The sequence below is a fragment of the Carlito syrichta genome, unplaced genomic scaffold (assembly GCF_000164805.1).
Source record: "Carlito syrichta isolate Samal-C Ts95f unplaced genomic scaffold, Tarsius_syrichta-2.0.1 Scaffold154383, whole genome shotgun sequence".
NCBI lineage: Eukaryota > Metazoa > Chordata > Mammalia > Primates > Tarsiidae > Carlito > Carlito syrichta.
In genome coordinates this window covers 194,667-208,450 of record NW_007098479.1, presented here as the reverse complement: position 1 = coordinate 208,450, position 13,784 = coordinate 194,667, and the positions used below count along the sequence as shown (strand labels likewise).

The following is a 13,784-nucleotide window of genomic DNA, read 5'->3' as shown; positions in this document are numbered from 1 at the left end:
CGGGGAGACAGAGTGAGACTCCAACTCAAAAAAAAAAAAAAAAAAAAAAAGAATGCCAGCAACTGGAGAGTGCTATAACTGACAGAGAGTATGTTCTGGGAAGGCATCATCTCAATCTTCTGTTCTTTGGAAACTCACTCTCCTGGGTATGCTTATCCAGCCCTGTGGCTTCAGTGACCACTATGTGCTCTTAATGGCCAACATTCATCAAAACCCAGATCTGTACTCCCAATCCCACACTGACACCCCACTGCCTGATGCCCGACGCCCCTCAGACATTTCAGAGGCTTCACAAACAGGTCTGAGATCAAGTCCCCAAAGTCCTCACCCACATGGTGCTTCCGTGCTCGTGTCACTTGGCAAACTAAACAACAACATGGAGGCATCCGCGATTCCGTATGTGTCAGCAGATTCAGTTGGCTCTGATGTCCCAGTCTGTCTGGAATCTGACCATTCCTTATCTCTGCCACCACCACCCAGGCCCAGGGACTGTCCTCTCCCCCAGATTACTAAAATAGTCTCCCACCACCTCTCAACCACTCAAAATCCTCCAGTGGCTTCTCAGCTCACTGAAAGCCCGATTCAGCATCTGTAGTCCACACCACTCTGCACACTCTGAGCCCGACACCTCTCTCTGACCTCCCATTCCTTCCCTCACTCATTCTTACCCAAATTCTCTAAACACCACCCACCCCAGGGCTTTTGAGCCTGCTGTTATCGTGGTCAAGAATGCTCTTCCCCCAAATAGCCATACAGCTCATCTCACACCCCTGTAGGTTTTGACTCATCTACCATCTTATCAGCAAAGCAGCCTCCAACCCACCCCACACCACCCCTCCCCTCACCCACCCATTTGACTCTTATTTTTCTACACAGCATGTTACTGTCTAACATATGTGGTATTTTGAGTTGATTTACTTCCATCCTCCCTCCCAGAATATAAGCCTGTGAAGGCAGGAACTGTGTAGTCTGAAATCCCAAGCTCCTGGAAAATGCCTGGCACGCAGTAGATGGTCAATACATATCAGAGCGAGTGAATGGACAGCCTGCTTCCTGCCTAGTGACAGTACCCGCTTGAAAGTTCAGCTCTGCCTCCGAAGTTCAGACAATGAGCCGCCACTAGAGAGGCTCCCTCCTCACGATGCCCCCAGACACTCCAACTTTAATTTGCAAAACTTCTGGAAAACAGTGTTTGAAAGTAACAGCAGGTCCAGCCGCCATCTCATCCTCCCAGGGAACACTCTGCCCACTCAGAGAACCTCCCGGCAACCTTCCTCCTGGCTTGCGACTTACTTTTGTAGGCCACAGGCCCGCCAGTTTTTGTTGAAGCTGAGGATGGTTGTCATCTCCTCATCAGTCAACTTGAAGTCAAAGACCTGGGGGTGGGGGTGGGGCAAGAGTCTCCACACATTCCTGGTGAGGCAGGCGTGCTGTGGTCTGATGGTCAGAGATCACCAGCCATGCTAGCAAGAAGGAGCACACACCCACAGCCTGGCCCCGCCATGGGCATCTCTCCCGTTACAGCCACTGGAGACAACATGTTCTCCAAAGGATGTCCCACATGAAGGCTGCAGTATATGTGGGGCTCAGTGCTCCAGGCCTACGGGTGCTAAACTGCAGATGTGTGCAGCATCTGTGCTCCTGATTCAGGGGCCACACCTCCTCTGATGCTGGGAAGTGGCAGACCGTGATGGGCTACTCTTCTGCAGTGTGTGAACCAACTGTCCAGGGGCCACCGGGGGTCTTCCCAGAGCTGCTCAGACCTGAGAGGGCTTTACCAGCTGAGCCCCCAGCCCGTCTGCAGCCCATGGGTCACTCATCTGAGTTCTACTGGACTGAGAAGTGACTGGGTGGTGGGCCAGGGAAGAGCCCCAGATGACCCTAGGATGGGATGAGAAACCCTTGAGAGCCTCCCCATCTCCTGCTTCACTGAAGACCACCAGGGCCAAGATCTTACCTGAAAGTTCTCAACAATGCGTGCTGGTGTCACAGACTTGGGGATTGTGACCACATTCCTCTGGATATGGAACCGGATCAGAATCTATGCAGAAAAGGGGTATCATGTTTTCACTTATCTACAAGAACCCTTCCTTTTACATAAAGGAAAAATAAACTCTCTCTGTAGCTCACGGTGGCTTTGGGTACAAGAGCTAATGTTGACCAGGCACTGAAGAGCTGAGAGAGACACAGGCCAGGCTTCCTCTTGACTCTCCCGCTAAATCCTAGGGACAGCCATAAGTCTCCTCTTTTAAGAATAAAAACATCGGCTGGGGCGTCCAGGCCGATGGGGTAGAGCTGGCAACTGCACCTGGGTCTCCAGGTTCCCCAGCCACGCTTTGTAGCTGGGCTCTGGGGCCTCCAGGAAGCTGCTGGACAGATGCCATCCTTGTTCTGGCAACAGCCTTCACACCCCTAAGGTCCTAAGAGACCCTCGAGGAAGCACCTTAGTGGGCTGCACTCCTGTTTGCTTCCTCTTCAGGGAGGCCACTGAAGACAACACAAGAAATAAAGCACATGACTGGGAGAATGCATTACTGGATAAGAACACACACTGTACCTGGGCAGCGGTTTTTTTGTGCTTTGCAGCAATCTCCTTAATCTTGGGGTCCTCTAGCAGGGAAGGGTCTTCTGGCTTGACCCTAGGGGCAGAAAGATGGCCGACGGGAACAATCATCATAGTCACCTCAAGGCTGATCATCCTGGCTTCTCCCTCAGGAGACAGGCAGGAGGACCTGAAAAGCCTTGAGTCCTTCCCACGGGCCCAGCATTTTGTAAGAGCTGGTCCAGCCCTGGGTGGCTGAACAGGAGTGTTTGCAGAGGATCAGACATGTTGCCTTTTTTTTTGTTTTTAATTCCCATTTTCTTCCCTGTCATCTCATTTGGGTGTGCCAGACATATTACCTTAGGCACATTTTTCTTTCCAGTGGCTTATGGTCGCATACCAACATTACACAATTATAAAACAGTATTCTTTTCGGAGTGGGCTCTCACTCTCTTGCCCAAGCTACAGTGAAGTGGCATGATCATTCCTCACTGCAGCCTCAACCTCCTGGGCTCAGCCGATCCTTCCACCTCAGCCTCCCAAGTAGCTGGGACTACAAGTGTGCAACACACCAGACTAACTTTTTATTCTAGAGACGCAGTCTCACTATGTTGCCCAGGCTGGTCTTGAACTCCTGGGCTCAAGCAATCCTCCCACCTTACCCTCCCAAAATGCTGGGATTACAAGCATGAGCCACCACACCCGGCCAAGTATTTTTAAGATTATCAAGAGGAAGGCCCACTACTCAGGCACCTCACCAAGGTCTATCTGGGGAGCCCAGGGGGCTGTAGGCCGTGACGACGATGCCCTTGGAGTGGCAGTACTGAATCAGCTTCTCTTGTGTGAGATACGGGTGACACTCCACCTGCAAAAGCCAATGGTCCTCAGCCCAGGGATACCAGCTGCTTTTCAAGCTGTGCATAGGGAGTTCTACACACAGCACAGAGCATCAAGCTACAAAGCGTCCACACCTGCCCACTGACTCACTTGCCAAACCAGGCCTCAGAGCCTCCTCACGCCTCCCCCAAGGCATCCTGGTCCCTGGCCCTGAAGTGAGACTCAGCACACAGCACTAAGCTTGCCTCCAGCGTTTAAGAAGCAACAGGGCCAGGCCCTTACACTTTTGCCAGGCAGAACTTACCTGGTTAGTCACCGGCTTATGCTTTAGTTCAGGCTTGTTCAAGAGCATCTCAATCTGGAGGTGGTTGAAGTTGGAAACCCCGAGGGCTTTCACCAGGCCCTCATCCACCAGCTCCTCCATGGCCTGTCACAGAAAGGACACCTTGGGGCAGTCTGAGAGGGACAATGGGGACCCCAGCTTGCCATAGCCCTGTTAAGGACATTTTCCAAACTTGCCCAAATTTACCAGATGTGTTGGCAGCAGCCCAAATAATAAATGCTTTGTAGCCACTGTTTATACACCCAAGTCCAGGAATTGTTGGATATAAAAGTTCACAGTGTGCTTCCCTCTTCTGGGATTCTTTTATTATTATTATTTTTAGTACAGTGGCACGATCATGGCTCATTGCAGCCTTGACCTCCTGGGCACAAGTGATCCTCCAACCTCAGCTTCCTGGGTAGCTGGGACTACAGGTGCACACCACCATGCCAGGCTAATTTTTAAATCTTTTTGTAGAGACAAGGTCTTACTATGTTGCCCAGGCTGGTCTCCAACTTCTAGGCTCAAGTCATTCTCCTGCCCCAGCCTCCCAAATAGCTGAGATTAGAAGCGTGAGCCACCGCAGGAGGCCTTCCAGGATTCTTATAGCCCAGTTAACGTGCTAGGGTACCCTTCTGAGGACCAATCAGCTGAGGCTGCCTCAGAAAACGTGAGAGTGCGAGGGACCAGAGAAGAAAGGGATCCCCATGGACTGCAGTTGCCTGGGGCCCTTCGGGGTAGAGTTTAAACCGGATAAACCTCGGAAAAAAACTTGAAGTTTTTCCCTAACAGAAAGCCATTCATGGCAGGAGAATAAATATATTAATCTTTTTCTCTAGTTAAGATTATCAAGAGAAAGACCTACTGCTATAAGGACTCAATTTTTTAAAAATTAAATTAAAATTTGATTTTTTCACTGGCAATATCTTTTCTTGAAAGGTCAAGCTTAATACATTTATTTTAATAAGATATCAAACAAGTATTTAAGACTATGTAGTTAGATAATGACTTGTGTGGTCATTAAGGCAAAAAGATATGAAAATTTTTTTAAGATCAGCATGTTCCAACTTGTAGTCTGAACCCTGTTTCTAGTATGTGTCCTGTCACATTTTAGCATGTATCCATACTTAATCATATTAGGAAGGTAGCAGATACATATGGTAAATTGATGCCTTCCTTAGATTTTCCCAAGAATATTTGATTTACTTCTATGTACAGTCTCTTGCTCGTGAGACGTTATATTTTCAATAATTTATTAAGTATGGTTCTCAGTTACAAAAATCATTGCATTTTGCTATTGCCAATTTTGACCTACAGAACTTTACTGCAATGACATATCCTTGCTAAGCAAATCCACCAGGCTGTGGTGTCCCTGGAGAGGTACACCTGGAGAAACTGAGAGTAACTGTTCAAGATTGCAGTAATGATAACACCACAGATAGCTCTCTAGTATGGCTGGGAGACTTTTGTCTTTTTGCCTTTCATATAACCCAGAGAGCTTCAGAAATCTTTAAAACCCATTCATGGAAATCCAGAAAGCTTTTTCCACCCTTCCCTTTAATGGGCTTTCTGCTGCCAGTAGTTAAATGTAATATTTCCAGGCGTCCCTCAGTATCGGTGGGTTCCAGGGCCTCCCATGGATTTTCAAGTCCCTGATTTAAGTGGTAGTTGCATGCGCCCTGCCCACATCCTCCCATCTCTAGATGACTTGTATAATCCCCAATGCAATATAAATGCTACGTAAATAGCTGTCATCCTGGATTTTTGATTTGTATTATCTTTTCCCAAATATTTTCAATCCGCAGCTGATTGAATGCATGGATTCAGAATCCACAGATACAGAGGGCCAAATGTACTTGTCAAGACAATTCCTTTCAGATCCCTTACAGGACTGCTGACCTTGCCATCATGAAATGATTCCCCGTCTGTGTCATGACCCTCTCCCTTGGTTATGACGTTAGTTTCACTATCTACATTTTCCTGCAGCTAGCTGCTAACGTTCAACAGTGCTTGTGGATACATACTGTTGAACAAGCAATCCACAGAAAAGTGGCATTTAATTGAATCCTATCAATGCTAAGCATTTCAGAGAGGCGAGGCTTAACTGTTTTCAAGTTGTAAACCATCATGCAAACTTGGCAACAACATGTGCCCCACATAGACAGCTGACACAGCAGTAACTCCTGGATCTTCTGTCACTGTTAGTTTACAACTTGCTCATTCACTCTGCTCTCTGCTAGCATTTGCAAAAGGATGTAATGTTTTAAGAAAAATGAACAGAGGAAAAACTTCCTTCCCTAAATTCAATTTTGAAAATGAATTATACTGAATGGGCTGCGATTTGATCTAAGAAGCAGGGTGCCCATGCTTCCCAATTTCTGGATGTATGTTCACTCCCTGACAAGCACCATGCTGACAGTTTTGGGGGCTAAACTTGTAAGTCAGACCTGAGCCTGGGTCCAATCCTAGCTCTGCCACACACTTGCTATGTGACCTGGACAAGTCACTCAAGTCTCAATGTCATTATTTGTCGATGAGGATAATAACTCTACCCATAGGGAAGGATGACTCAGTGGACTGATTACTACAGTTTCTAGCATGTTAGCTAACTTAATCTTTACCATATCCTGTCAGTGTGCCTTACAAGACTTTTTTTTAGAGGGGAAACTGAGGCTTATGGGAGTTAAGGAACTCCCCCCAGTTACTCTCCTAACACGTGCAAACCCAGGCAAAAACCCCTGTTCCAAATGCCCCCCCCCCCCGGCTTGAGGACAACCTGTGTATCCCCCAAAGTGGGAGACATCAGATTTCCAGTCTCATTTGAGGACTCAGTGTTCGCCTCACAATGTAAGTACTGTCAGAAGGACCCGGAAGCCCAAGATGACGAGATCATCTAGAGATGGAATAAGACAACCTCTAGCACACGGGCTCATTCAACCAGTGTGAAACCTTGCAGTGACTGAGGAAAGAGTCTCTCTCCCAGCACACTTAAAAGAAGCGAAACCTACCTCCCAGGCGTCCAAAAATGTTGCCTTACCACCGATGACATTGCCTTTATCATCCTTGGGGATAAAGTCCTTCCCAGCCTGCAAATGCAGCACAAAGAGTTTACTGGAATCTGCATCAGGCCCCTGGGTCTGTTCAACAAGGTTCAGGAACCTGACTTGTCCTAAATACCCATGTCTGTACCATTTTCTCAAGCACTGAAATACACACTGCAAGAGTGAGTTTACAGGAGGCTGAGGCAGAAGGATTGCCTGAGCCCAGCAGTCTGAGGCTGCAGTGCAGTGTTCGTACCACGGCACTCCAGTCTGGGAGAGAGAGTGAGACTCTGACTCAAAAAAAAAAAAAATAGTTTAAATAAAATCGCTATACAGGCTGGACATGGTGGCTCATGCCTGTAATCTCCGTGCTTTGAGAGGCCATGGTAGGAGAATTGCTTGTACTCAGGAGTTTAAGACCAACCTGGACAACAAAGCAAGACCCAATCACTACAAAAAAATAAAAATTAGCCAGTTGTGGTGGCCAATGCCTGTTGTTGCAGCTACTTGGGAGGCCAAAGTGGGAGAATCGCTCGAGCCCAGGAGTATGAGGTTGCAGTGAACCATGTTCATGTCACTGCACTCCAGTCAGGGGGAAAGACATCATCTCTTAAAAATGGCAATAATAAAAAAAATTAATCAAAATTTCTATACCAATTTACTGTAGAATGTTAATATTTATATTCTGGAAACTGCTGGATTGACTTTAAAATCCACGGTTAGTACATTCCAGAAGCCACCATTATCACCATGGACATTAACCTCATGTGCACTCAGACCCCAACTACACTCGGGGCAAACTTTAATTTCAGGCCCACTAGCTAAGGATTAAACCTTAGGGTGTGACTTTCAGGGGGAAGACATTCGCCAACTTCTATCCTTGCAGCATCTAAGCATGGAGGCAGGACAGCAGGCCACCATCGCCCACTAGGTCTTGGGTGTGAGCGGGGGATGTTGTGTTCCTCCCACCCCTCGGGGCAGGCAGGAGCAGAGCCCAGGTGAGGGCTGTCTCTTCTCTGAGGACTGGTCACTTTCCAGCATCACCCCACTTGGGCTTTTCTTCAAGATGCCACTCCCAGGGTGTGTCCTGGTTAACCAAAGGACCAAGCCCTGAGGTATCATTATGTAAAATAACCGAGTTCTCCAGGGAGGGGACCCTGGGCATGGAATACAGAGAGAGGCCACATGGCAGCTGCAGCTTGTCTAGCTGGCCAGAAATCAAGGTTTCTCTCAGACATAACTGTGAGAAAAACCCAGGCGTGGCTACCCAAGTGGGCACACGTGTCCTCAGTCATTCTTCCAGGCTGGCATCTCTCTGTTCTACCATCTCCTCCAGACCACCCATAGCTCACAGTTACAACATACAAGGCCTCCCTTCCAGCCCATGCCACCTCCCAGCCCTGGCACAGTGCTATCTCCTGGCATCTGCTCAGAAGCTAGAAGGGAGGGGCTCAAACCTGGAAACCCTGTGGCCAGTGAACCAGGTAGACATCCAGGTAGCTCAGCTTCAGGTCCTGAAGGGTCTTCTTGCAGGCTTCCTTCACCAGGGGCTTCTCAAAGAAGGTGGACCACAGCTGTGAAGAGTACAGCCATGAGCATTCACACCCAGGACACCGGGAGCCACACCACACCCATCCTCCCTGCCTTTTATTTATTTTTTGAGTCAAAGTCTCACTCTGTCACCAGACTGGGGTGCAGTGGCGTGATCACGGCTCACTGCAGCCTTGATCTCCTGGGAGTAGCTGGGTCTACAGGTGCGTCCCAACACGTCTAGCTACTTTGTTTAATTTTTGGTAGTGATTAGGGCTCACTATGTTGCCCAAGCTGGTCTTGAACTCCTGGCCTCTGGTGATCCTCCCACTTTGAGCTCTTATAGTGGTGGATTACAAGCGTGAACCACACCACTCCTGGCCCATTTTCCCTGTCATTTGATTTGCACGCCTCAAAATGGGGACGAACCATTTGTAACAAAACTGGTAAAGACACATGATCCGGCACGGAAGGTCACCAGGCTCAGCAATCAGTGACATGTCTTACGTGTTGAAGGTGACTTGCTTGTCAGCTCTCCTAGTACCTAATACATATCTCACATCACTGAGCAAATGTGGTCATGAAGTCAGTATCACCTGTTTTATCTATTCCCTTCCCAGCTGTTGGCTCTCTGAAGGCAGCAATTGCGTCTAGCTTTTGCGTTTCAAGACTTTTGACTTAGGAGCAGATGGCTCGTTACCTGCACTCCTATATCCTCCAGCCTGCCAGAACCTGGGTGACAGCTCTCTGGACTCTATCTGGACTCGGCTGCTGCACATGTGGGGTCTGTGCATCCTACCAGCTGCGTGCACTCTCTGAGCATCCATGCTCACGTGTCTTATGACTTGTACAATCCAGACCCAGGGATTCTCAGTCCCCTCCTGCCCAGCACCCTCCCCCTTAAAATAACACTTCATAACTTGCCTTTTATGAGACAGAAAGAAAAAGTTCCTATGTGACCCTTAAAAAATGCCCTGGCTGTTTTACAGAGTTTCCCCTGGCTGAAAACCGCAGGGCTATAGCCACTGAGCCGACAGGCAAGCTTCAGGACCAAGACTGACTGCACCCTGAGCTCTGCCCGCCAAGGGGCAGGTGAATCCCATGACAGCAGTCAGGGCGCCAAGGGCACTGTGGGCTCATGGGCCATGCCCATGGTGGGAAAATCAGCCCAGGTAGGTGGGGCATCTGAAGAAAACCAAGGATGGTCTGGAGTGTGGGTATCACGGTGCCTGTGGATGCCATAAAGGCAGAAGCGAGGCGGGCTGGGAAACAGACGTGTAGAAAAGACCCGTGGAGTCTCAATGCTAGTCCAGTACACATGCAGAGCCCTCCTACCCTGGCCCACACGTGGTGCTCTTGCTAATGGCCCGGCCCACATATACAACTCTTGCTGCTAGTTTGGGCTCTCACTGCTGGCCCAGCCCGTGTATACAACTCTCACTGCTAGCCCAGCTCCCGAATCGAGCTCTCGCGACCAGCCCAGCCAAGTACTCCGCCTGCCCCTACACGGCACTCTCTCCTGAACACGTCCCCGTACCTTGCTCACGATGAAGAGGTCCTCCCGCTTCACAGCGTTCTCCTGGATCTTCTCCTGGATGGCTTCCCCCACCTCATGCTCATTCTGGTAGACATAGGCACAGTCGATATGGCGGTATCCTGCATCAATGGCGGCCTTCACAGCATCCTTGACTTTGCCTGGAGGCGACTGAAAGCCAAACAAAAAGCCCATCATGTGTATACTTTTTTTCTTTTTTTAGAGATGGGATCTTGCTATGTTGCCCAGGTTGGCCTTGAACTCCTAACGGCCAGTCCCAGCACTCTGCAAGCGATCCTCGCACCTCCCAAGTAGCTGGAATCGTACCATGCTTGGCAACCATGCACTCAGCTTATTCCAAGACCACCTTTTTAACAGGCTTTCCCACACAGCCCTGTTTCTCCAAACCAAGGCCTTGCTGGGGTCCCATCTGCCAGAGGTGCCTGGGAGGAAACACACTTTGGAAAACTTTTCAAAAGAAAAAAGAAGGAAAGTGAATGAATGTTGAGTATGGCCTCGCGTCCTGTTGGAGCGAGGCCGAGTCTCTTCTCACCCAGGTTAGTCCCGAGCTGCACCCCAGTGTGGAGGGCATATGGCTCCGCTGCAACTTCCAAAGACCAGCAGAAAACCGGTCGCTCAATAGCCCAGATGCTTGCAGTTGGGTGCTCCACAGATGGGAGTATGGCCACAGCAACAGCCGGCAGTCTCCACCACTGCTAGGTGTGCGGGCACCATCAGGTGCGTCAAACCTCTCTAACCCTTACCTGCAAACGGGAAAAATAACAGCCCTGCCCCATGGGGCTGTTGTGGTGACCACAGCTGCAGTGAATGTGAGAAGTTGTTAGCACCTTCCCTGATGCACTGTGAAGCCCACCGGATGCAACCTCGCATACAGCCACTGATTCAGAAAAAGAAGAAAACCTTGCAGGAAGGGAGCGTCTTTCCACCCAAAAGAAAGAAAAGAAATAGTACCCAAAATAATCAGATTTTGTTCTAACCCAGCCAAGCCAAACAGGAGGGAAAAAAAAAAACTTAAAACTATGATCTCTCACAAAATCTTTTTTAAGCCTCTTCTATTGGAGGAAGCTCTCAAGACTGCTGGAAACGGCCAGTCCCAGCACTCTGCAACCAGAGTCAACACTCTGGTTTGAAAGCAGCCTGGGTTAGGCTGCAGGGCCGCCTCCACCCCTCCAGAACCCACGGACTCCAGGCTTTCCCACTGAATGCAGAGAGGAGGAAACACCCAACACCCTCTAGCAAGCACCGTGTGCCAAGGCGTGCACCCTTACCTTCCAGGTGCCCAGGCCCACGAGGGGCATCTTGGCTTTGGTGCTGAGCTGCACGAAGGTGGCCATGGCTAGCGCAGAGGCGGCTCTGGGTAGCAGGTCTCAGCGCTACTTAACATGCTGGGCTGGAGGCGGGGAGGGGCCAAAGGCCGGTGCGGGGCAGGGAGGGGCTGGGAGGGTCCACAGACTTCCCTGCCCAGCCTAGCAGCAAAACCATTCCAGGTTTCTTGAGACCGAGGATTACTGTGAATGAAGCTTAAACATGCAACCTGTGCAAGATTTCTTCTTTTGAGCTGAGTATTACAGGAATGTCTCTGTTCACCATGAGTCAGCAAGTTCAACACAGTGGGAAGCTGGAAAGCAGAACTTCTCTTGTATGAAAAGGAACCTAGCTGGGGGGGAGAGGGGAAAGGGGGGCAAGGGAGGAGGAGGGAAGGAGAGGGAGGAGTGGAGGGAGAAAGGAAGAAAGGGGGAGGAAGGAAGCAAAGAAGGAAGGACGAGAAAGGGAGAGAAGGAAGCAAAGAAGAGAGAAGGAGAGAGAAGGGGGGAGGAGGAGAGAAAACCAGGAAGAGAAAGGGAGAGAGGGGGGAAGGAAGGAAGCAAAGACAAGGACATTCTTCCCCGGTGACTCTTTTCTCTGATTTTGCAGGAGATCTTTCCTCCCACCTCAGGGGTCTGGGGGGAGGTGAGCAGTGCCTCCATTTTTTAAGTTGCAGTTCCAGGTGCGGAGGCCGGCAAGCCCAGACCCCCCGCTAGAGCTATCTGTGACTGGTTGGGGGGTGGCAACCCCATTGGTCTATATGCCTGTTCTTGTTCCAATACCAGACTTTTGATTATTGTAGCTCAATTTTTTTCCCAGTGTGTGGGCTGTCTCCCTGCTCTCTTGGTGGTTTCTTTGGCTTTGCAGAAGCTTGTCAATTTGATGAGGTCCCACTCACCTATCTTATCTCTTATGACCTGGGCACTTCAGGTTTTGATAAGGAGTTAGTTGCCAGCTCCAACTTCCATAAGTGTCTCCTGCTACAGTAATCAAAAACAGCCTGGTATTGGTACAAAGACAGGTATATAGACCAATGATCTCGACTACTGTCAATCCCAGCTCCCCACCCTCCACCCCCCACCCTGCAGTTTCCCGCTACTTTCAATCCTTTTCCTATAGTAATACGGTAGTTGTTCAAGGACCACTTATGAGTGAGAACATGTGATACTCAACTCTGTTTCTGTGAAACTCAATATTATAAACTCTAATTCCATCCAGGTTCCTGCGAAGTTCATGATTCTGTTCTTCTTTATGGCTGTGTAATATTCCATTGTGTATGTGTACCACATTTTTTATCCAGTCCTGTTTTGATGGGCAGCACAGTTGGTTCCATGTTCTTGCTATTGTGAACAATGCTGCGATAAACATACGTGTGCAGGTATCTTTTTTATAGAGTGACCTGAGTTCTTCTGGGTATATTCCCAGTCAAGGGATTGCAGGGTCATATGGAAGGTCCATTTTTAGAACTTTTAGGAATCACCACACTGATTTCCACAGTGGCTGTACTAGTTTACACTCCCACCAACAGTGTAGAAGTGTTCCCTTTTCACCACATCCTCTCCAGCATGTTATTTTTGAGTTATTGATGATGACCATTCTGACTGGAGTTAGGTGGTATCTAAGTGTAGTTTTAATTTGCTTGTCCTTGATGACCAGTGAAGCTGAACATTTTTTCATGTATCTGTTGGCTGCTCATATGTCTTCCTTTGAGAAGTGTCTATTCATATCTTTTGCACACTTTGTAATGGGGTTGTTTGGTTTTTTCTTTTCAGCACGTTTGAGTTCCTTGTAGATCCTTGATGTTAGGCCATTGTCAGACATGGAGTTGGCAGATGTTTTTTCCCAGTCTGTGGGCTGTCTCCCTGCTCTCTTGATGGTTTCTTTGGCTTTGCAAAAGTTTGTCAGTTTGATGAGGTCCCACTTATCTATCTTATCTCTTATGGTCTGGGCACTTGGGGTTTTGATAAGGAATTGGTTGCCACTTCCAACTTCCATAAGAGTGTCTCCTGCATTTTCTAGGGTTCTTACAGTTTGAGGTTTTACATTTAGGTCTGTGATCCATTTAGAGTTAATTTTTGTGTATGGGGATAGGTAGGGTACCTGTTTCAATCTTCTGCATGTGGTCAACTAGTTTTCCCAGCACCATTTACTGAGTAGGTTCTCCTCTCCCCAGTAGTGGATGGTGGAGATTTTGTCGAAGATTAGTTGGTTGAGAAATTGAGGTTTTGTTTCTGGAATCTCAAATCTATTCCATTGGTCGACATGCCTGTTCTTGTACCAATACCAGGCTGTTTTGATTATTATAGCTTTATAGTATAGTTTAAAGTCTGAGAGTGTGATACCTCCTGCTTTGTTTTTGTTTTTTTTACTGAGGATTGTTTTGGCTATTCTTGGTCATTTATATTTCCATATGAATTCCTGTATTGTTTTTTCTAGGTCTGAGAAGAATGTTGCTGGTAATTTGATGGGTATTGCATTAAATCTGTAGATTGCCTTACGTAAAATGGACATCTTCACAATGTTGAGTCTTCCAATCCATGAGCATGGGATGTTTTTCCATTTGTTTCTGTCTTCTTTGATTTTGTTGAGCAGTGTTTTGTAGTTTTCATTGTAAAGGTCTTTCATGTCTCTGGTTAGGAAGATGCCAAGGTA

At 48.3% G+C, this 13,784-nt stretch overlaps 1 protein-coding gene across 2 annotated transcripts in view; it reads right to left on the bottom strand.

Annotated features, from left to right (window-relative positions):
- The window catches only part of AKR1B10 (aldo-keto reductase family 1 member B10), a 12,916-nt gene extending 1,697 nt beyond the window's left edge, over positions 1-11,219 (bottom strand). The window contains exons 1-9 of one of the 2 annotated variants that reach the window (XM_008050929.1): positions 11,096-11,219; positions 9,810-9,977; positions 8,200-8,316; positions 6,710-6,787; positions 3,684-3,806; positions 3,301-3,407; positions 2,558-2,639; positions 1,958-2,041; positions 1,294-1,376 (exon numbers count right to left, since the gene is read on the bottom strand). In XM_008050929.1, coding sequence (XP_008049120.1) covers positions 1,294-1,376; positions 1,958-2,041; positions 2,558-2,639; positions 3,301-3,407; positions 3,684-3,806; positions 6,710-6,787; positions 8,200-8,316; positions 9,810-9,977; positions 11,096-11,161 — 908 coding nt within the window. In that variant the 5' untranslated portion in view covers positions 11,162-11,219. The remainder of the gene's footprint in view (positions 1-1,293; positions 1,377-1,957; positions 2,042-2,557; positions 2,640-3,300; positions 3,408-3,683; positions 3,807-6,709; positions 6,788-8,199; positions 8,317-9,809; positions 9,978-11,095) is intronic. The other variant, XM_008050930.1, reaches the window with a different exon arrangement.
- Between the last annotated feature and the right edge of the window lie 2,565 nt (positions 11,220-13,784).